At 43.9% G+C, this 24,596-nt stretch overlaps 1 protein-coding gene across 1 annotated transcript in view; it reads right to left on the bottom strand.

Annotated features, from left to right (window-relative positions):
• Positions 1 to 24,596, bottom strand: part of LRMDA (leucine rich melanocyte differentiation associated) — a 1,023,793-nt gene that overhangs the window by 461,427 nt on the left and 537,770 nt on the right. Inside the window, exon 3 of the mRNA XM_019745989.2 lies at positions 1,847 to 1,973. Coding sequence (XP_019601548.1) covers positions 1,847 to 1,973 — 127 coding nt within the window. The remainder of the gene's footprint in view (positions 1 to 1,846; positions 1,974 to 24,596) is intronic.

Here is a 24,596-nt window from a genome sequence, read left to right as displayed (position 1 = left end):
TCTGGTGACAGCAAGACTGAGAACAAAACCATCATGCAGTCCAACTCACTCCTTTAAAAATGAGAAACAGAGGCTATTAGAGGATGACTTGTGCAAGGCCACACAGCCTGATTCAGCTGGCTCATGAACACATGTGCAGGAACTCTAATACTCTACAGCGATGAGGGACACGGGACATGGCGTGTGGCCCAAGGCAAGAACCATATCATCCAAATTCCAATCTAATAGTCCTTCTGCTCTTGACTGAGTTGAGAATATTGTCTAACGGATCACCTAAGAGAGCCAAGGAAGCCATAAGACACACTGACTACAACAATTTTCCAAACAATGACTAGGAAACTTAGTCACGGCCAAAGGATAGGAAAGGGAAAAATCCATCAGCATTTCATCATGATGAAGACTGGTATTTAGTTTAAAAGGCTTTCTCCTTCTACTTCTATTAAAATGCCAATTAATAATGACCCCGAGTAGCATATTTTACAGAATAAATGTAAACTTATGACTTGAAGTATAAACAGTGGCTAATAAATGATTTTGTAAATCATTCTTAAATGCTTACATATGCATATATGTTCAACTTAACGTGTGTATCTGGTTTTATATCCTACTCTAAGGGAAAATGCCCTGATCCCTTTTCTATTTCTAATTTACCTTGTGGTCATGAACAAGTGATTAAAAAAACTCCTGGTCGCAGAAGTTCCATCAATAAAACAAGATGATTGGACTTCAAGTCTGAAACAACACAGTAGAATGGAGAGAACTTAGGCTACAGCCACAGTTGAGACTGAATTCGGGACCTACGGTCTATGTTTCACCTCTTACTCCATCTAGGAAAACGAAGTAACTACACCCTTTTCACAGGGTTTGGTAAAAATGAAAAATAATATCCTTAAAGTTAGTCAGCACATTGCATGATCTACAGGAATGCTCAATAAAGAACAGTTAATGATAATGATTCACTCATTCACTTATCCCACAAACATTTATTGAAACTCAACTCTGTGCCAGGCATTATTCTGGGTGCAAAGGATACAGGAGTTCACAATACTGACAAAACTCCCTGCCTTGCCCAGCTAGCATTACAATGGCATGGAGAGTCACAACTCGAATATTCGAGGAGCTGTGTGCCCTATGCTACAGAATGGTTCTGATTCCATTCTCAGCCTCACACCCAGAGCAATTAGTCCCTCTGAGTCTCATCCCCAGCTGGCTAGGTCCTCACCAACCTGGAGGCCATATACTAGCATGGCTCTCCTAGGCCTCTTCCATCACTCTACCACGGGAAACACCACAAAAGGCAGAGCTAGGCCTGGGCTTCACACTTACCTACATACAGTTCACTCAGCCCCTCTCGTCTCCTTCATCAGAACTGTTCCCCAGGCGTGCATCAGAGCCTTCCAGAAACCTCCGAGAAAGCTTAGCAGCATTACCCTCCACTTCCCACCAGAGGTCGCCCTCCCACACAAGCGCAAGCAAACAGAACCCGGCTTTGCCTTCTTGGCAGCAGTGACATTATTTTCTTTCTCTATTTTTATCTATTAAAAAGATTTCTTCACAGCCATAACTTAGATCTCTACACTAAAATGGAGCAACAGGAAGATATAATGGTGCATTTCATTTATGAATGACCTATAATAAATTACTCTGAAGTGTCCCGAGTGCCAGAAGACAGAACGCTTTGTCTGCCCATGGACTGTATTTCACATACTTTAATTTAGCTGACACATAAAACTCATTTGACATTTCTCAGGTATTTGTGTGGGGCAGGAGAGGGGAGCTGGCGAGCAGGAGGGGACCACTGCGGGGCTGGGCGGGGAGTGGGGGCAGCGGGCAGAGCCAAGGATATTTGGTTCTTGTTGAGGCTTAAGGTATGGAGCCTGGGTAACCCTGGCAACACGAGGTCGTTCCCGAGCAGATTGTTGTCCAAGATGAGTTCCTCCAGGCCCCCGAAGGCGCTCAGTCCTTCCAGTGACCTGCAATGACAAAGGCAACAGGAAAAATGATCCTGCACTAAATCAGGGAGGCCATTATGAGCCGAAATAAATATTTTAACCTTCCCTTTCAGGACTGGGAATAGTTTGGGCTTGGTGCCTGTCAGCAAAGTGAATGACAAGAATTAGTAGCAGGAGCCGGGGCGGGGGCGGCGGGGGAGAAGGGGCCGCTGGCACTCACCGCATCCTTCACGCATTGCCAACATGAAGGATGAGGGTCACTTAGTGAGTAGCCAGGATCCAAAACAAAGGGCTTCAGATACGGCCTGCAGGATAAATTTGTCAATGTCTTGTGCCTTCAGGCACCCAGCCTGGGCTGACCCTAACCTCCATTCCCAAGATAAATAACTCTGTCACAGTTCACCTTCATTCCCTGGACACAAATTTAAGTTGTCATCCATCATTCCTGCCCAGAAATATCATACCCCTCTTACAATAATAAATATAACTTCAAGTATCATTTCTTAGCAGTTCTCCTCTGCACAGTTGTAGGAAACAGCAAGGAAGGCTTCCTTTCTCTCCGTTCACTGCCTCTGACTTTCTTTTTTTTTCCCCTCTGCTTTTTTTCTTTACTAATCACTTAATTTGCTTCTGCCCAGTGTCCCTGTGGCTGCCCCGAAAGGCAAGTCATCTGTGGAAGCACATGTCTGAAAGGGCTGTTTCTTTTTCTTTCATGACTTCTTTTTCTTTTTCTTTATTTTTGTTTTTGTTTGGGGGTGGGGGGTAAGGAAGGGATTGGAGGAATTTCTGTTCCAATGCTCCTGGCATGAAATTACTATTTTAATTTATGGAAAGTGGATTTCTAACTTTATTTTTGAAAGAAGTGTCAAGCGCAGCTATGTAGAGGTCGAGGCAATAAATAAACAGGCATCTGAAAGAATTAAGTACCCAGCTCAGGGTTAAAAAAGGTATCAGAAAAGGAAAACTAGCCTGTTTTATACACTTAGCTAAAGTTTAACTCTTAATGTGGGCTCAGGAGTGTTGGGGGTTTTGGGGAGGAGATGAGGGGCAGTCGTATTCATGTGCTTGCTCTGGCGCACGCACACCCACGTTAATTAAAGAAAGCCGCCTGGCAGAGGGACTTACACAGACACGCACACTCCCAGCTCGTTCACCTGCCAGACCCAAGAGCTGTGCTGAGCTTGCACAGGCTGACAGCTGAGCTACAACGTCAACCAGAGGGCGGACTCGCATGGAATCTCCTGGCTATTCTACAAAATGTGACGAATCAGGGAGATGTTGTCTATACTCTTTATTCATTTACTGATAGCACGTACATTACAGACCCGCCTGCTTGTGTGTGCAATGCCTGCACACCGGGTGTGAGTGTGAACTTCATCACCAGAGCTTTCCCGAGGCATCCACGTATCCAAGAGGACTCCAAACTAGGGAGTTGATATTTGGGAGGTATAATATGCATTGTGAATAAGTAATTAAATCCCCACATTCCATAGGCCCAGAGCTCTACCAGCAGGTCCCATTTGGGCCTGATCCTCAGCGTGGTCCCCACCCAGGGCCTAGCACCCAGACCACGCCCCCACCTGTAGCCAACACTACCTGCGCCACAGCAGGAAGACAATACCCAATACATTTTGGGTTAAGAGTCAATGGAGTCATCATGTTTCATTTCCTCCTCCTCCCTTCCCTTCTCCCTCATGTTTCAGGGAAGAAAACACAACTTACACACATGTTGTCAGGAAGGTCTGGAATTTTACCTCAGCTCCACCATTTATTTGCCAGGTGAATTTAGGCGTATCAGTAACCGATCTGAACAGCCTTGTTCTGTGTTGATTCCAGCTCCTAGCATCTCATGGAGAATAAGCGAAAGACTAACAAGTCAGTTTCTTTTGCTTCCTCATTTTATTCACTGCTTTTCCTGGAAGCCCTGCTCCTTGGGCAAGGAGGTGGGTTCACAATGCATGGTGTAGGCAGATAAACAAATGTGCAAATGTGTGCAGTAAGTCTGGCTTCTCAAGGAGACTTCGTCACCCTGTCCTGAAGTCCCTTCCTCCTTGGGGGTTAATGAGTGATATCCAAAAGTGCTTTTCTGAACTAGGCTCTTTTTAACCACAAGGGGAGCTGAGGCCACCTCCCGCCAGGGTGCCTTATGGATGGCTAATAAGTCCTTTGTGTGCAAACATCAGTTGGGCTCTGGTCAGAAGCGGCATCCAAATGCACATTGTTCCCAAGTTATGTTATGCAAATATAATACTCATATCATGAGAATCAGCAAATGGTTGGCAACTGGCAAGCAGACCAAAGTTCCCATCCAAGAGTGCTTCAGGGGAGGCATAAAACAAAATGACATAGCATGAAACGGGACAAAGCCGGGAACACTAGAGGGAGTGCCCACAGAGACTGCCTTTCTCTCAGGGGCAGGCTCCTGGGCAAAGCTCAATACTCTGGAGTCAGACTTCAGAGAGCAGTTGGGAAGCTCAGGCTCAAATCCCCTAGCACCTGTCTGGTTTTGCCATGTAATGTTATTAGCTGCTCAGTTAAAAGGGAACCATGTTATGTCAGGGGTAGCTAATTTAAAATTCCCCATCTTGGTGTTATCGGTGTAGTGTGTACTTGGTGATTTAATCAGCTAAATTCAGTGCTGAGGGATTGGGAACAGAAGGCAGAGAGCATAGCGAAGGGTAAAACTGGAGAGGACAGGATTTCTGGACTTCAGCTACCATGAGGAGGCCAATAAACAAACACCTGGAAGATGGTTATATTTTTTACTTTTTAAAAATTTTACTTTTGTTGTCATTATTGCTACAGCTGTTTTCATGGAAGGAGTAGGGGCAAGACATTACTTGTATCGATCTTTGAGTTCCTACCCCTCTATACAAGATGCCTGCAAATAGATAGTATATGCTGTTAAATAAAATGAGAAAGCAAAGGAGGCTTTAAGGATCCTCACAGATCTATACTGTTTGGTGGGACAGCTACAGGAGCTACAAGGAAACGATGACATCACTGTTAGGTTCTCTGCTGTAACGTTGTGTGTGGACAGCAAAACGTGCCCCAGACCCATGAGCCCTGGTGGAGGGGGTGACTGTTGCTGCAGTGTTACTCACCAGCATGGCTGACAGTGGATGCAGGTGAGAGGGGTGGGCTGGGAAGGCAAGGCAGGCATATCTTCCATGCTCGGGGGCTGAAGGGGGAGGGCAAGGCTTCAGCCCCTATCTGAGCACAGTCAGCTGGAGACAGGTCTTCCCAGCCCAGTCAAGAGACGCCAAGGGCAGGCAGGGAGACGGGTGTGGGTCCCATCTGTGGCAGGTGGTTTGCTCTGGAAACCTAATCAGCACCTCCGAAGCACATTGCCGGCTGCCCGTCTCCTGCTCCCCGCAGGAAAGCTGCCTATTATCTCACCCACAGGTACATTTCAGTTACCTGGTGTGCAGGGATCTGAGTGGGCTCCCCAGAAACCACTGCAGCTGCCTGCAGAGTCCCAGTGCCTTTTCCAAAGTCATATCAACATGACAAAACATCACAACGCATTCAGCTCCAGCGGATTCAAACAGAGCGAACTTTTAAGTTTCCACTGTAATTAACCCTATCCTCGTTAAGATAATTATGATCAAGCTTCCTGTCACAGTTAATATCCCAGCATCATTGCCCATGGCTCACACTCTGCCCTCATTAGCTTATAAAAACAGCGGCACTAAACAGGCAGCTACCACCCTTTCCAAGCTAGGCCAGTGGCTGTGAACCTCTGTGGGAGCCTCAGGCAGGGCAGCAGGCCCCACAAAGGGCCACCCTTTGAACCCCAATCCCTTTTGCTCCTGGGTGGGCACACACTCATCTGCCTTCATCCTTTTTCCAAGTTAGCCACTGGTCAGAACGGGGAAGGAGATGGGCCAGGACCAGAGCAGGGCTGGGTAGTTTGGGGCAGAGATGCTACTGACATATAGCTACCCCTTCCTGCCTCTTACCCAGCGAAATCCAGTCAGAAACATTAGCAAAGGACACCTCCACTAGCCCTGGTTCAACCGCTGATAACCCTATTCCCGGCGTGTAGGCTGTGGTAACAATTAGATCCCCATTTTCTCAGCTCCCATCCTGTACTTCTGCCTGGCATGAGATGGCAGGAAATGGGGAGACAGTTCACCACAGACCCTAAGAAAGACATGTGTCTCCATAGTTGGCCTCCAATCCAGAACCAAAAGTTGGAATGTTTTCAATCCAATTAAGAAAATAAGATCTTTACCTACTCGCTTCACTCTTATCTACCTAAATATCCTTGTAGGTATTTTTAACTGAGAAAGCGGTAGGCCATGGAAATCCTATAGGACCTACCTAACCCATATGTCTGATGTCTATCATACTGCTTTGTCCTGCAGACTCACACGGGTGGGCTATTGCCTGTTCTGTAATGGTTTTTCTGGATAATTTCTGCCTGCCCAGCTGCCAACAAAAGGGGATCTCAATGTAACCTCCTCAAGACCTGGAAAGTTGTCAAATGCATGGTGAGGGATCAGTACTGTGCTTTGCTGACTCCTCCTCAGCCATGAACCTGTGAGATGCTGACAGAAAGCTGCCAATAGAATTCCGCTTAGCAGGACAAAGAGCTGGCCTGGGGTGACTGACCAGGGAATAGGAGGGCAGTCGAATATGCATTCTTTCAGAGGCCAGAATGCCTCACTTTCTTTACCCTCAGGACAAGTGTCTGAGAACAGGCAGAAGGGACACTCAGTAAGTCTGCTCCCATACACCAACACTGGTTATTAAACTATGTAAACATACATCCTTACCACTTGGTAAATAATTGAGCTCTGAATACCCCTCCCTGTTACCCTAGCCACTCCCCAGAGCCCCCAGACCTTTCTACAATTCAACAACTAAGTGGTTAATATCCCCACACACACACACACACACACACACAGTATGGGGTCTCCAAGGACCCTGATCTAGCCAGGATCTTTCTAATTGCTCAGTGCAATTGTTAAATAATTTAAACATCACCCTTCGAGAAAGAATAGTAACCTGTACCCCTCTTACTCCCCCCACCATGCCAAGTGCAGTGCCTGGCACACAGCAGGTCCTTGGGAAATGTCTGCAAACTGAATTGGAACAGAGACCATGAGTAGGTCTATGAGGACAGTAGAAGCAACATAAAGCTCTACATGGGGAAAGCAGAAATAAAGAAGAGAAAAGGAGAGTTGTGATATGACTGCTCGTGTTCCAGAAAATGGCTTAGTGGCAGCACAGACATTTTTAGAAAGGCTATTCATCTAACACCATGAGAGGCATTCTTTCCTTTTGTTGTAAAACTCTTTCTATACCCTATTTAAATGTGTATATATACATATATATATACATATATATGTGTATATATATAAAATATATATGTATTATATATAATACATATATATAATACATATATTATATATTATATATAGTATATTACTACACTTATAAATATAATATAGCATATTACTACATATAGTACTATATGTACAGTTGGCTCTATATATTCTCTACATATTTTTCTGTCATTCAGGTCACACATCCAGGGATATATATACAAATAATAATATAAAACAAGTAGTCTATATGGTAACTATATCTATAGGAGGTGAAAGTGTCTTTTAAAAATAGAAGAATGTGGGAAAGACTCTGGGCAATGTAAGATGTATACACAGACATGGTACATACTGACAGGTATCAAACGTAATTTGTCAAAGTCACCCCCAAAGCCCCGCGGAGCTCCCTGTCAGGATGGATGATCCCTGTGTGACAGAAAATAAAACTCAACACTGGCATAAGGGATCTGAATCCAAGACCAGTCAAAAATCTAAGATAGTTACCTAGGTATTTGTTAACTCTAAGTGGGATCAAGTCTAAAGCCATCGTGCCCCATACCTAATAATACTAAGAAACATGATCCTAAGGAATCACAGAGAATGAGTCAGGAGCTAGAAGCCCAGCAATGGGTACTTGTAGTTCCAGTTATTTGAAAAAGAAGGTAAAATTCTTCAAACTTTGGATTCATACATTTTTAAACTTGCTTATGTGAAATTCTAGTTCACATAATTCTAGTTCACTAGTTCCAGATTATACCAGGAACTAGAATTTACTTGCCTTACGACAATGTAAATTGTGTATCTGATCATGTTACCCTTTTTACTTTTGCTACCAGTAGGCTCAGAGCTAAACGATGACCCAACTATAAAATGGTAATACCAATGGTCTCTATATCTGCCTTTTAACTTCACTGTTGATGCTTATAATTTTTAATAGCGTTGATATTTTATTTATTTATATATTGATTTTTCATTTTATTAATTCTAATAAGCTAGCTCAACTCCTTTGTAGAATAATATGGATAGATAGCAATTTAATATAGCATAGATTCTCAAACAGGCAGTTTCTGTGCATTCAGGACAAGTTCTGTCAAACCAGCTATTAATGTGGATAGTTGAGAAGGAATAAAGATGTATATTATATCCAAATTTCAAAAGACTTTGAAAGACTTCTAATGCTATCCTTGTGACAGGAGAGCAAAAAGTGGGCTAGAAAATGACAATTTCAAGTACAGTCATTACTGGTTCAAAAATATACCTGAAAAATACTAATTAATGGCTCAGCTTGCTCTGAGAGGAGGTTATGGGGAACTTCAATCCTGATTTTTGCCAATGACTTCGTAAACCCATGTTTATTACATACATGGAGGCCAGGTCCCTAGAAAGATACTCAGGAAGATACAATCGGATCCCAAATAATCCTGTTGGAATCAACCCATTCCTTCAGCCCAATAAGATAAAATTTTACAATGTCTAATGTAAAGACTTAAATATAGATTTAACTTTCAACTACCCAAAAGTGCCCGTTTAAAGAAAAAAAAAAGGCAAATGAATATTGAGTAATATTTGCAATCTGATAGTCTGAGGTTTAATGTCCTCAATATGAAAAGAGCTTTTGAAAATCATTAAGGAAAAGAGGAAAACCCTAAGAAAAAAAATCATCAAAAGACCTGGACAGAAAATACACAAAAAATGCAAATGGTCAACAATGGAAATGTGGGGTAAAATGTCAGCTTCACTGGGAATCTAAAATATTCAAATTAAACAAGATACTTTCACTTAACTAGGCACATGTCAACACACTGACCTCTTGTAGCGTGTAAACTACGTAGATGGCAAAGCCACAGCTTTATTTGTGTGCAAGATACTCTGCCATGGTCTTCTTCATAGACTTGATGTCCTAGGGAAATTTTAGGGTATTCCGTCTTCCACTTCACAGAAGGTGACTAACGCTCTGAGAGGTAGAGTGTCTTACATGGAACCATACATAGTAGCCAACATATCTAGACCTCTCAGACATACCACACAGTGTTCCCTCAACTAAATGATGCTAAACTACTTCTAAATAATTTCTAGTTGAGATAGAAATGGAAACTCACCATTGTCGCATCCTTTATCCAAATTCTTTGTGTCGCTTTGTAATAATCATCCATTCCTTTATGTCCTCAGTTATAATGATCAACCTAGTCTTCAAATTATTTTGCCTTTCAATCTGCACTCCCTTCCTGATTTTCCTAGAATAATCCCCTGAAGAACTAGTTCTTTTAGTTTACTTTTTTTACTATGGCCTCATGAGGTTAAGTATGCATTCGATAGAAAGGGGTTGAAATTTACCAACTAATGGTCCCTTGGCATGTACCTCTATCACTTATTCATTCATTCATTTACCAAAAAAAAATGCATTGAGTACCAACGCTGTGCTCAGTACTTTCCTAATCTCTGGAGCTACAAAGATGACTGTGGCGTGCTCCCCTACTATTAAGTAATACATACAGCCAGGGAAGCAGTTACAGATAAGGCAGGGTCATAGGTTATATTGGGATAAGAGGCATTACTCCGAGGAGTGGGACAGTTAGAAAAGGCTTCAAAGAAGAAATGGGCTTGAGCTAAGTCTCAATCCAATTGAATCGTAATCTTTTGAGCATCTACGTACACTCTATGCCACATTCGATGGCAAAGGAATATAAGAGTAACTTGATCTTGGCGCTCAAGTAATCAACATTCCAAAAATGATATTTAACACCAGAAAGCACGTATGTGATACCTACCTCCAGTATGGCAGGTTCTCAGTGAGCACCTCCACCTGGGGGTACAAAAGATGCCCAAGTCATGGCATCTGCTCCCAATGGGTTTAGCATCTATGGGAAGAGAGAAAGAAGCTGGACTTGAAATAAGGAGAAATCATAGAGGACAGCATATAATTAAGCAGTGTGAGCAAGATGAGCTCTAGAAGTGAAGAGTTGAAAACTGAGAGCTGTGGTGGTCACCTTAGGGCCCAGCCTCCCATGTGTGTCCCGAAGTTATTACTGCAAGTGAGTTCCTAAGGACAGAGGTGAGAAACCTGGTACCCTCCTACGAACATGCCAGATGCCTCCATGTCTTGTTCCCGTCACCCAGCCCATCTGGCTGTCCTCCTCTCCTCTCAGCGAATCTTTCCTGCATTTCTCCCACCCTGGTGACAGGGCTTGGTTCTGAGCTTTGACTATGGCTCTAAAATTATTTTGATTCACGGCTTGAGATTTTACAAAACCACACATGCACGCATGGAGTCTGTGGTCTCAGGATCTTGTTTGTTTTTAAGAGTCTAAAGAGTGAGTTTGTTTGGTGGGTTCTATAAATGGAGGTTTTCTTTACTAGGGAGATGTAAGGGAGCGGACATGGTGTGCTGCAGCCGCGGTATGTGTGCATGTCGCCGTGGGGCGGAATTCAGCGCCTGGTGGGGGAGGCTCCCACAGCCATTGGGCAAACATATGTTGGGCCAAGAACACGGCTCTTCAACCTCATGAACTGTTTGCTTGAAAGATAACAGTGTCTCTTCCACATGAGCTTTTCACCACCCTCCATAAAGGGAATTTTTAATTCAACAGATGGTGTCTACTCATAGCAAACCAACCAGAAAAGGAGACATTTACATGGCTGGGCCTCAAGGCCCTAGAGACCCAGTGGGGCCCTAATCAAATACTTTCCCAAAGACCAGCTAGCTCCCCATGGGCAGGGCCCCCTGGAATGGAATTAGGCCTGGAAAACCAGTAAAAACGTGCCAACTGCTGATTCTGTGAGGTCCCAGTTGGCTGAAAAAGGTGAAAACATGTTTTCTGTCCCAGACTACAAGATAGCTTTATATCTCCAGCAGGAAAGAAGGCCCTGGGAGATATGGTGACCTCCAAAAGTGGCTTGCTATTGCAGCCATTTTCCTTCTTTCAAAACAGCCCCAGCTCTGTGCTTTGCAAAATCTTTCAAAGAACAACTTTGTCAGGTTTGTGCTCTATTTCATATAATGGCACATTCTGGACCCTGAGGACCAACACCAAACAGAAGTAACAGTGGTGGGGACAAAGAGGAGAGATCAAACACTTGCAGATGTGCAATGCGATGAATAAGAGATTTTCCTGGGGCTAAATGAAGGTTCTTTCATCCTAGACGGCCTCTCTGGTGATTTGATTGATGCTCTTGGGGGTAAAGCGTCATGGTGATGTTTTCACAAGGAATGTGGTATTCTGATGGAGGCTATCTTGTCAATTCAGTGAAGCCAAACACAAATGCAATAAGTGGACACACAAAGTAAGGACACTGGGCTGGCCCGGTGGCTCAGGAGGTTGGAGCTCCGTGCTCCTAATGCCGAAGGCCGTGTGTTTGATTCCCACATGGGTCAGTGGGCTCTCAACCACAAGGTTGCTGGTTTGACTCCTCGACTCCAGCAAGGGATGGTAGGCTACGCCCCCTGCAACTAAGATTGAACACAACACCTTGAGCTGAGGTGCCGCTGAGCTCCCAGATGGCTCAGTTGGTTCGAGCACGGGCTCTCCACCACAGGTTGCCAGTTTTACTCCTTTACTCCCGCAAGGGATGGTGGGCTGCACCCCCTGCAACTAACAATGGCAACTGGACCTGGAGTTGAGCTGTGCCGTCCACAACTAAGATTGAAAGGACAACTTCACTTGGAAAAAGACTTGAAAGTACACACTGTTCCCCAATAAAGTCCTGCTCCCCTTCCCCAATAAAATCTTTTAAAAAAATGTAAGAACACTAAATTTGGGGACACAAGCTCTATTTTAAGTCCTGGATGTGCTAGACTTGGAAAAATAACAGCTCTAGGGTTTAATTTTCTAATCTATCCCAATGACGGGAAAATCCCTGACCTGTATACCTTGCAGACATTGGAATGGGGATGGCATGAGATAAGGTATGTGAAAACAAACCTAGATATGCATAAGGATTGTTGATATTTGAAAGACTGTTTTTGAAAACAAAAATGTACATATTTTATTTTCTCAAGAGGCAATTTGTTACCTCAGAAAAGGAAGCAGGCAGCTAAAGCTCCAACAGAGATACTAATATGTATTCAGAATCCTCTGACAACGTGAGGAAACGGCAGCGTGGGGGACCCTTTGTCTGAAGAATGACCAGGGAACGTGATACTTGTCCTGCCTTGGTCACTACCTTCCTGCAATGTTTCAGTCAAATCCTTGCCCTGCTCTGGGCCTCACTTTACACTTTTGTAAGTTGGGGAGGCTGCTTCCTTTTCTAGCATTCTCTGCTCTGAAGTGGGTTATGGGAGAAAAACTCCCAAACCAATTTAATGTTTTAGCGTTGCCTTGATCATGCCACCATTCGATAAAAAGTTCAACGTGAATGTGACAGGCCATCCCACCCTTCCCATGGCCAAAAATATGAGGGTCAGAGGGCAGAGTCGGGGGAGAGTTTCAAGTCTCAAGTATGAAATCTGATTAATAAAGATCTGGGAGGGGAAAGTTGGGGAAGAAAAAAATTCTCTCCCACCTCCCATGTGTTTTCATCTTTCATAGGATCCTAGAATAGGGAGTGACAAGCAAAGTGACACAGTACTCAGAGGGCAAAAGATAAATGTTTGATGAATTAGCCAATGGTAGGGAAGTGATGGGCTTTGTATGTGCATAATAGCCAAGCTGCCTTTCCATGCCGATTGCCTGCCAAGATAAGAAGCCATAATGAATGGAACTTGAGCTGCCCTGGACAGAAGCAGTTTTAATTTGACTGGTTTTAATAAAATTAACTTTTAAAAAAAGAAGAAAATGGCAGAAGGAAGAGGGTAGTGATTTGGAGATACCATAAAGGCTGAGAATTACATAGACCCAGAGTGGACACAAACCATTGGTTTATCCATTCAGTATGCTAGTCAACTCAGCAGAGGAAGAAAACATTACTTCTTTACATCTGTAAGTCATTAAAAACCCTCTATTTGTCCAGTATTGTGCAGAAACACTTGAGATATGGAAATAAAATGGCCTGGATGAATAAAAAGTGTCCCAATAAGCAGAGAATGGAACATTCATTCATTCATTCCTCCTTCAGCAAATATTTACTAAGTATCCTCTCCCCAGGCCTAGAATGAATGAAACAGGTCTGCTCCGAACCACGTGGAGCCTGTTGGGCAAGACTTGTATAGAAAACTGAGGAATACTCTCCTGGTCCAAGAACTCCTATAGTTCTAGGTGCTCTCCCCCAGGCAGCTACCCCGACACATCCTTGGACACTGCTCCCCACAGCAAATCCCCCATTTCCACACTTATTCCTTGGTTTTGGTACCCTGGCCCTACATCTGTGTGTGGCTTAACTGAGTTAACTAGATAATCTCCATCAGAGCAACACATTCTTTCTTGTGAAAACACCACAATGGTGTTCTCCTGCCAAGAGCAGCTGTCATATAACCAGAAAGGCAGAGAGGTGATAAAAGGCTCAGTTTATCCCCAGGAAAACTCTAGCTGTGCCTGTGAGCAAATTACCTTGTGAATCTTGTTTTATTTTTCCTATACACAAAACTTGGGATTGGAGCAGATAACTTGTTCCATCTTTTGACTAACATTTATTTGAGGCCTTGTATGGATCAGACCCTCTGATAGGCCTGGGAGTACAAACATGGAGAAGATATCCTGTCCTCATTGGGCCCAAGAGCCCATGAAACAAGGGCATAACACAATGCCATTTGTGTTCCTCTACCTTTCACTGACATTAAAAGATCTCTAGGATCTCTCCTAATCTCCAAATGCCGTTAGACTCATGTCCTAACCTCTATTTTTCTTTGATTTTTAAGACAAAGTACAGAATTACAAAGAAGTTTGTTTTCCCAAGCATTCTCATGGTCACTTTCCATGATACACAATTTCCTGGAATTAGGCAGAAGAAGCCTATGCAAAACGCAACATTAAAAATAATTCTTTTCCCCAACTCCTTCCTCTGAGGGGATACATTTTTCCATGACAGCTAAAGGAAAGCCACTCATTACTAAACAGCTCAGCAAGGCTCACACTCTTCGAGAATATAAAGTTTTATGAGCAGGTCTCTCCTTCTCTCTCTGGGTGTAAGTGAGAAAGTGAGTGAGAGAGAAAGTGGAGAGGTTTGGCGCAGGAGTCCGGGGTGAATTATAGACTGCCGCTCAAGATTCACAGCTCTTCGTGGTAGGAGGTTAATATTCTCACATGTCATTAGGTCTGCTGGCTCTCCTGATGGTTCATTGAAGCAGGCAGCAAATTATTTCCTCATGCTGCAGAGGACAGCACACTTCAAAGCAAGGGAACTCAGGTCAAGACAGGCCTCCGGGTGGATTAATGACTTGGGATCACCAGGGGTTGTCTATAGGTAAGAATAGGCCTCAAGCTTTTGACAAAGCTAACTTTTTGATCTGTCTTGACCTGGCTTTCAAGCCAGACCTTCAGATTTATTCTTATCATCTTCTAAGGACCCGCCAATACCTGCGGGAAGACTGAGTAACCTGTCTGGTCATTTTATCGTCACTTGAAATGCCTCCACTTGCTCTCTGCTGTTGTATGTCTCACCCACGGTTCAAGGTGAAACTTAAACCCATCTCCTTGGAGGAGAATTCTCAGCCCAAAGTTGGCTGATCGACCATGCCTGGATTCAACTCCCAAGGCCTTCCACTCAAACACTCCTTCCGTCACTGGTCTGCAGACTTAGTCTGTTCTCCTGTTGTCCCAGGTGTCTTCCTCTTGTCTCCCCAACAATTCATTCAGCTAAGTGACTTCAGACCCAATGGGTTATATTTCTCTGCATCTCCCATAGTGATAACTAAGTACCGACCTGCCCTGGATGCAGGCCCAAGTCCTGATCTTGTCTCCTTTCCATAAGAAAAGCCCAAGAAGAGCCCTGGAAACATTTATAATACAGGCTCATTAAAAGTTTTGTTTATAGATAGCTTTGAACTTAATATCTCTAAAGATAAAATGAGGGAAGAATGATGAAAGGAACAAGACATTCACAGGGAGTCATGGGAAAACTCAAGGTTGCCCTTCGCCGGGCCCAGAACTGCTCAGTAAATTTGTGTAGCACAAATGCTCACCACAGTCTATGCAGTTTTCTCAGTTGGAGGTTTTCTGAACAGCAGCAAGGCTCTCACTGGGAGCCTGCTGTTCCCAGGAGCCCTATACACAAGGGGCAGCCCTCTCCTTCAGCACCATCTGGGAGCGTGCCCCAGCGGGGCTTGAGGGGAACCGGCGGGAGAGCCTGAGGGACACACTCCTGACAGGCCATCCCTGGTCACCACACCAGGGGTCCCTGAGCAGGTGGCTCAGTCCAGGGCCCAGGAAGGAATTCATGTCCAGTGTCCATGGATGAGTCTGACGAGACACCCAAATACTTTCTCCCCTTAATGAGGTGCCTGCATCTGGACGGGGGGCAGAATAAACAGCACTAAACATTAGGAAGCCCCTCCCAATTTCAAACATGGCTGTGCAAATAAAAGTTTGGGAAAGCTCTTGGTAAACTGGAAAGCACTCAAGGAATGTACAGGGTGATTGCCACTGTCCCAATCCTGTTTTCTTCCCCTTCTGTACTTCCTTTGACTTTTTTTTCTCTCCCTCCCTCCCTATCATTCTCCTCAGTAATCCCACTCCCTTTCCTTTAAAATACCTTTACCTTCTTTTATATAACATGTTTTCCATAACCTGTGCAGGGAACACAAATAAAAACGCACGTACACACCTATCGTATCTACATACATGTAAGGCAGATAGTTGAGAGGCCAGGCCAGTGACCCCCTACCAGGTCTTCTCTGGGTGAGGCCCCCAAAGGCAGAGCTCCCCTGAGCTGCCCACATGGCTGAGCAGTCCTTTCTCGGTTTACTTTGCGTCTGGTGAGGCATCCAGGGAAGACCCCTGTACCGGGGTCAAAGGAGGGGCAACAGTCCCCGCTTACACAACTCACTATGTGACAGAGCCTTTTCTCCCCTCTCTGGACCTCACATTCCTCCAGTGTGACTATATCAGTGTGTCTAAAATGCTGGCTTATGGACCACTTGTGTCAGAATTCCCTCAGGCACTTATTAAAAATTCAGATACCAGGATCCACTCCTGACATAAACATCAGGCTCTTTGTGGGTGGGGTCTATATATCTACAGTTAATTCCCCACATCATTTCTATGTGTACCAAAGTGTGAGAACCACTGAGTGTCCCCAACTCAAATACCTCAGGGACCAGTCAGGTGACACACTGTATTTCACTGAATCAAGGTGCATCCATTATAGACTCACCATTATTTTATGTATTGGTAAGAGAGAAAAACTACTGTCAATTAAAAATGATCCAATGCTTTCCTATTAGATGAGAGATACAGCCTTTTTTTTTTTTTCTATTGTGGGGCGAGCCTCTCGCCTTCCTTCGCGCTCTCACAGCTGTCCCAGCAAGCCTCCTTCACAGCTGCTGAGGGTTACAGCAGTCCTGGCGGCCCAATTCATTGAGGAAGGAGCCTCCACAGTGACAGAAGAGAAAGCACAGCTGTCAGTCTCCACAAAGAAAGTGATAGAACTTTCCCAGTTTCATGGGAGCAGACAAGATTGACAGACTGCGTGACTTTTCCCTTCTCCAACATCACTAGAAAAGAAAGTGACAGCAAACATATCAAGTGAGTAGGAAGCTGCAGCTCTTGTTAGCACTCAGAGGCCCTGAACTTCCACAGATGTGCGTACCCTTGGAAGTTGTGTTTACTTCTTGGGAAGCCAGAGTAGGCCAAGAAGAAAACACCCCATGCAGAATGGGCTTGCCCCAGGCTGGAAAGAGGTGCCCTCATATATTTCAGATTTGCCCCAGAGCAGCTTCCCGAGCATGGGCAGGAAAGTCCCCTTCGTTACTCCTAATGGACTCCACTTTTCCCCGGGGAAGCAGCAATCAGACTAGAAGTACAGCAGGAAGATATTGACCCCCGTCCCCTAGACAATGGGGAATCCTGAAGGTAATAGAAGACCAGGGCAGAGTGTGGGAACAGAAAAAACCAAAAAGGGGGTTACACTGAGATTCAGGACCAAAGGCCAGATATGAGGCTCAAGGGCCTCAAAAACCAAGCCAGAAATACCTCCTGTATCAGTCTCCTAGGGCTGCTGTAACAAAATACCACAAACAGAGTGGCTTAGAACAACACACATTTGTCTCACAGTTCTGGAGACCAGAAGTTAAGGTGTCAGCTGGGTTGAGCTCCCTTTGAAGGCACGAGAGAAGGATCTGTTCCCAGCGTCGTTCCTAGCATTTGCCCAATGTGCGTGTCTGTCTCTTCACATGGTATTCTTTTTAGAAGGACACTGGGCCCAACCTACTCCAGTATAATCTCATTTTCACTAATTACATCCATAACGCTCCTATTTCCAAATAGGGTCATACTCCGATGTACTAGGGGGTTATGAGTGCAACATATGAATTGGGGGAGGGGGACACAATTCAACACAATGCCTCCTAGGTGACTACTAGCTCCATAAAGAGTACCAAGGTTCTCAATGGTGCCCAAAGAAGTGATACCATGAGGAGGAGACACATGAGTAGCTATTTGAGCTAGGCTCTGAGAACTCAATCATAAGCACTGCAGAGGTGGTCAGCCCCAACTTCCTTAAACCATATTCATTCTCACTCTCCTTTCCCAAAACCTAGCTTTCTATTCCTGACATAACACAATCATCATGTAAAATATAAAAATACAGCACAGCATTTATCTAAAGTTCACACTTGCATCCATCTTCATTTTCGGAGACACAGCATGAACCTAGAGGTAAGTGAATAAGGCCTGTGTGAAGTCAACATCCAGTAAAGGTTTCTGTTTTTCTTTTTCTTTACCCTCAGCTCCAATGATATGTCACAAAACCAGGATATTATAGAAAGGGACCTTCAGTATTCGTCCAGAAAACTATGACCCTCAATCAAAGCAGAATTTTAAGATTCTAGTTTCCCAATCCTTGACCAAAATTAGGAAAAGGCAGGAAAGCAATAGTTATTGTATTGACACCAAAGGAAAACAGATTGAAAATTAAAAACCATCCACCAAAATAAATAAACCAAAGCTAACAAATCTAAATATATTGGGGCCACTCAGCATAGGGACAATCATTACTGCACCCCTCAGTAGCCATCAAAAATCATGGTCATGGGTCAAAAATCAACAACATCAAAGGAAAAAAGTCAACATATATTTGAAGATAAACTCCATTGCAGTTGCTTTTATCTGAAGTATTAGACAGTTGCTGCATTCAAATTGTTTATAATTCTTAAGGAGAGACAAAATGTCAACATGTGGAAATTAAACAATGCAAGATTCGAGGAGTAACTCAAGATAACAAGGGAACTGTCACAAAGCAATATATGATTATATGTCAAATAAACAATATAGAAAATAAGTGCTATGAGAACTCAGAGGGAGTGATCACTTTATGTTGGAAGTCCAGGAATGATGCTTTCAAAGATGCAAAATCTGAGCTGAGACTTGACAATTATAAAAAGCATATTCTGTATACTCTCTTTAAGAAACCAGAAGAGTGGGTAACAGAAGTTTTTAGCGATATTTCATTCTACCATTATTAATAGAATTTAATTACTAAATACAACCAGTAAAATACACATACGTTGGATACCTCATTCTTGAATACTTCCAGAACAACGGGATACGATGATTGATAGTCAGTTGTGTGGGGAGCAGCTTCTCAAATGGCTCCCAATCATCCCTTTCTTCTGATATTCATGCCCTTGTTTAATCCCCTCCACTGGAGTGTGGATTGGACCTAATGACATGCTACTGATAAATAAAATACTACAGAGTGGTGAGATCCCACTTACAAGATAAGGTTACAAAAAGACTGTGATTTCTGCCTTAGTAGACCTCTTTTTTCTCTCATCAGCTCACTTCCTTGAACGCTAACTGCCATATTGTAAGTTGCCCTAGGAAGAGGCCCATATTGCAATGAACCAAGGGAGGCTTCCCACCAATAGGCAGCAAAGAAATGAGTAGTCCCACATCCTGTGAGGAACTGAATCCTGCCAACAACCATGTGCATGAGCTTGGAAATGGATCCTCCCCTTTTGAGCCTTGAGACGATTACAGCCCTGTCTGGCACCTTAATTGCAGCCTTGTGTGAGACCCTGAGTTAAGCCACATCCAGATTCCTGACCCAGAAACAGTGTGATGAATAATGTTTGTTGTTTTAAGCTGCTAAATTTTGGGGTGATTTGTCATGCAGCAGAAGATAACTAATATAAATGGCATGATGGTGATGCATCTATTTCTCTAATCTGACAGCTAAGACCATCTCCATCCTCATGATAAATGGATATCAGAATTAACTAACTGAGATAGGAGAGAAAGGAGAGCAAAGGAAAACAAAAACATACTCATACACAGGTAAGGGTTGTACATCAGGTTTTGGGTGCCGGGCACTTTATATTTATATGTGTGACTGTGAAGAGACACAAGCCAAACACCAGAAGATCTAGGCCTCGAGCCTTCTTTGGTAGCCTTTCCTAGGGGAAGTGGATATTCAGACACTGTGCCCAGTGGTCTGGACTTCTGAAATGGAGCTGGGTCCCTCTAGGTCAGATCTCCCAGAACTCAACATTTTAAAAGTGTCATTCCCCAGAGTGCTGAGCCACACTATGGATCCAGAGCCAGTAGTCTGGCTTCCACCATGCAGGCTTCCTGCTAGGTTCGTTCCTGGGGCCTCTCCCCTAAAAGCTTAGGAATGGGTTTAAGTTGATGAATGAGGAGATTCAATGACTTGAGCTCAGTTCCTTGAGTCAAAGCAGCAACCAAGTGGCAGCATTTTTTAGCTCTCCAGGCTGAGTTGTTCTGCTTCACTACAGGGATTCTGTCCTTCCTGCATGTGCAAACACACACAGTCTTAGGCTGGAGGTCCCAGGGGCAGACCTTGAGATGTGGGTATGAGAGCAAGTCAGAAAGTGAGATAAGAAAGGGAAAGAAGTCAATAAAGGAAGCATCATGAGGTAGGTTACGGCTGAGAGCAGCCGGGGTTCAACCACTGTTGAAGGCAGGAATCACTGAGCTTTCTACGTAAATGGCCAGACAGTAAATACAGTGGGACCTCGGTTTTCAAACGTCTCTGTTGACTAACAGTTTGGTTCACGAACGCCGTATACTCAGAAGTAAATGCTTCGGTTTTCGAACACAACTCAGAAGTCGAACATGTCATGCAGCTTCCGCTGAGTGCAAGATCCTGAGGCCTAGCTGTCAGCTATTTTTGAATATTTCAGAACTCGTGGATTGCGTTCAAAAACCAAGGTACCAACGTACATCAGGATTTGAGGGCCATATGATCTCTGTCACAACTACTCAACTCTATGTGAAAGCAGCCACAGATAATACATAAAGGAGTGGGCATATGTGTGTTCCAACAAAACCTTATTTACCAAAATAGTTATCAGGCCAGACTACATGAAGCCCTGCTCTGGAGTAGTGTGAGATGCAATGTGGATCACGTCGCAATGATATCTTACATGAGGGGCAAGGCAGGTGGGATGGTTATCGTCTTCCTCCTGTTAGTCACTGTTTGAGGGCTGAGCAGGTTCCAGCGGCCTCAGGAAAGAGTTCCAGGTACCAGCAGCTAGAGGCCTTCTGAATGTATGCATACGATGGTGAGTGCCAAGGGAATAGGGTCAGAGCACCCACAGCCCGCCCGCCCAGCCTAACCCATTCTTCAAGAGGAAGCAAAGAGAGAAGCAACCCCAGGGCCCTTCTGTGACGACGGGTGGTGTGCTTCATCAACACCACTTTCTCTCACTCCCCCCTCCCGATCTCTCTCCCTTCCCTGCCAGACTTTCAAGGAACTGACACAGTAAGGATTCCAGCAGGTAGAGTTTTCCTGGACTACAGTTTACCTATTGCCCCAGTGAAGTCCTAGCCAAATCCTAACCACATCAAAATCCTCACCTCCTTGGTATACCAAGAGATTCCTTCATCCTTAGAGAAGGCTTTCCCGTGTGGAATTTAATTTGAAACTTGATACTAAAATGTCATTTTGCTGGATGGGAAAAAGAGCGGGAAAATCAATAGAAGAGATGAGTCTACAATCTCCAGAGCACTCCATCCGCATGGAAGGGAAGAGAAAACACCTTTCCTCGCCTCCGCAGTCCCGTTAAAGTCAAAGCAAAATAAATTTTAAAAAAAATAAATTAAATTAAATCATCTTATTATGTAATTGGGACTAGGCCTCAGGCTGTAGCAGTAAAGAAGGGATTAAGGGCAGAGCCACCTGGGCAGCCATTCTCCCGGGTCCCATTACCACCCCCCTCATTCCTTTTTATAGCCGACAGATTAAAATGCGAGCCTAGCAATCTTTGATCTTTCACTTGCTGACACAAATCCTTTCAAGCTTCCAACATTTTGTGCTGAGGTAATTAGTACTAATTAAAAGGTTTCCAACAGTCTTTGCTCCTTTTTTTTTCTTCTTCTGTGTGTCTTCGCCTGCTCCTTCCTCCCCCAAAGAAATCGCTTTTACAAGTACTTTCCATCTCTGAAACACAGGCATCCCTCACTTTCTTCTTTATCTGACTTGGCCAGATCAAGTAGATTAGTGACTCCATTATTCCAAATACAAAGCCAGACAACAGGTTTTTACTATCACTCCTGACCTGTTGAGAGTGCATGAGCTTATATTCAGAAACAAGCGTCTTGCCTTGTATGAAAAGACAGTCCAATTATGTGGGGAAAGACACCACAATGCCATGTCTTCTTCCCAGGGAAGGACACCGTTTAATGATGAAGTATTCACTCCAGTGTCTGTCTGTCTGTCTGTCTCTCTCTCTCTCTCTCTCTCTCTCTCTCTCACACACACACACACACACACACACACACACACACACACACACACAGCCATGATTCGAATTCCCAGTCCAAAGGTTTCTGTAGTCTTCCACTGGCTCATTGCCATGGAAGAGGGCATGGCAGCCTTCTTCTCAGGACAGAATGCTGCAGCTAGCTGCAAGCAGGTCAGGAAGTCTAGTTGCCAAGACACAGTTCCGTCGAGGAAGAGGGGAACGTGGTGTAGACCAAGGTCTGCAGCAACTGGGACCCTGCCTATAACTCACTTTCCACTTAGCAAAGCAAATATGGAAAGGGGAGATGATATGAAAATCGCACTCGATCCCACAGAATCCCTTTCTTACAGATGTGAAAACTGAGACTCGCAGGGATGAATGTCCAGCTGCTTTCCTGAGCCCTCTGACTTGTACACAGCTCTCACCCACCTTGGCCCACTGAGGCCGAGAGCAAGTGTACAACCTGCTCCATTCTTCCCACGAAGGAGCTAAGGATTGTAGCGGCAGCTTATAGTCACAGTCGTACATTAACTCAAATCCCAGGCTTTTTGGACCCTCGTGGATGTGGGAAAATGAGATGGCCACATTCTCCTACACCCTTCATGCTGACATTCCGTTTTCAGGAGGTTGAAAATGACCCCTCTACCCCTTCTGTGGGTTCTACACCACAGTGGCTTCAGCAAGCAGACCCCTTCTCTGACTCTGCTGCTGGGGTTTTTTGTGCTAAATGAGTAGAAATCCTCCTTCAGAGCCCTCAGGTATGAAAATCAGTCACTTCAGACCCCAAATGGCTTGGATGAGGCTCTCTTCAGTAGTGTGGGTGCCACTAAAAAATACATCCACTCCCTACCCCGTCTTCCAAAAAAAAACAGCTAACACTGAAAAGTAATGGATTTAATGATCTAGAAAATCTAGATGCTAGAAACTCCAGGGGAGATCATATTAAATTAGACCAGTACAAACAAGCTAAAGCAGATTTATCCTCTTGTGGTCACAGATTTTATCTACTAAACCAGGTTTTCAGGGCTAGTGTCTGCTTTCAATGAATAGAATTTTTGAATGTCAAGTCCCAGGATTCCTAGTGGAGGATCATTTACCCCCAGGATCTGAGTTCAGTGGGGCTGGCCATGCCCAGGTCCCTGCAGAGGGCCAGAGACACACACCACTCCTCTTCCTGTGGTGGGGCCACCTGTTGAAAACCAGCCACAAGACACATTCAGAGGTCAGTGGAGGCAGAGATCAAGGTTCAGAGAGAAAAGATAAATTCTTTCCATGATTCCTTCCTGAGGGAGGAAGAAAACATGAGAGGGAAAGAGGTGGAAGAATAAAGAAACTGTAGAGAATGTTCTGGAATGGATGTCACCTATGCACAGGAACTGGATTAAGAATACCCTAAATGCAAAAGAATGAAACTGGACAGCTATCTATCACTGTGTATTAAAATTAATTCAAAATGGATCAAAGACTTAGCCATAAGACCTGAAACAATAAACTGCATAGAAGAAAACATAGGTGCTAAACTTATGGACCTTGGGTTCAAAGAGGATTTTATGAATTTGCCTCCAAAGGCAAGGGAAGTAAAAGCTAAAATAAATGAATGGGACTATATCAAACTAAAAAGCTTCTGCACAGCAAAATCAACTATCAACAAAATAAAGAGGCAGCAAACTGAATGGGAGAAGATTTTTGCAAAGTCTCCGATAAGGGGCTAATATCCAAAATACACAAGGAACTCATACACTCGACACCAAGAAAACAAATAACCCAATTGAAAAATGGGCAGAGGACCTGAAGTGATATTCCTCCAAAGAGGACATACAAATGGCAAATAGACATATGAAAAAATGCTCAACATCACTAATCATCAGAGAAATGCAAATAAAAACCACAACAAGATATCACGTCACCCCAGTAAGAATGGCTATCATCAACAGGACAAATAGTAACAAATGTTGGAGAGGCTGTGGAGAAAAAGGAACCCTCATACACTGTTGGTGGGAATGCAGACTGGTGCAGCCGCTATGGAAGGCAGTGTGGAGGTTCCTCAAAAAATTAAGAATAGAATTACCATGTGACCCAGCAATCCCTCTCCTCAGTATCTACCAAAAAAATCTGAAAACATTTATCCATAAAAATATGTGTGCTCCTATGTTCATTGCAGCTTTATTTACGGTGGCCAAGACCTGGAAAGAACCAAAATGTCCTTCGATAGATGAATGGATAAAGAAGTTGTGGTATATATAAACAATGGAATACTATTCGGCGGTAAGAAAAGATGAAATAGTATCATTTGTGACAACATGGTTGGATCTTGAGATTATAATGCTAAGCAAAATAAGTCAGACAGAAAAAGTAGAGAACCATCTGATTTCACTGATATGTGGTATATAAAACTGGAAATAACAAAAGAACAAGACACACAAATGAAGAAACAAAAACTCGTAGGCATAGACAATAATTCAGGGGTTACCAGAGGGAGGGGCTCTAGAAGAGAGTAAACGGGGTCTAATATATGGT

Source organism: Rhinolophus sinicus, linkage group LG07 (assembly GCF_036562045.2).
Source record: "Rhinolophus sinicus isolate RSC01 linkage group LG07, ASM3656204v1, whole genome shotgun sequence".
Lineage (NCBI taxonomy): Eukaryota > Metazoa > Chordata > Mammalia > Chiroptera > Rhinolophidae > Rhinolophus > Rhinolophus sinicus.
The sequence above is the reverse complement of the archived record's forward strand: the minus strand, read 5'-3'. Positions and strand labels throughout refer to the sequence as shown.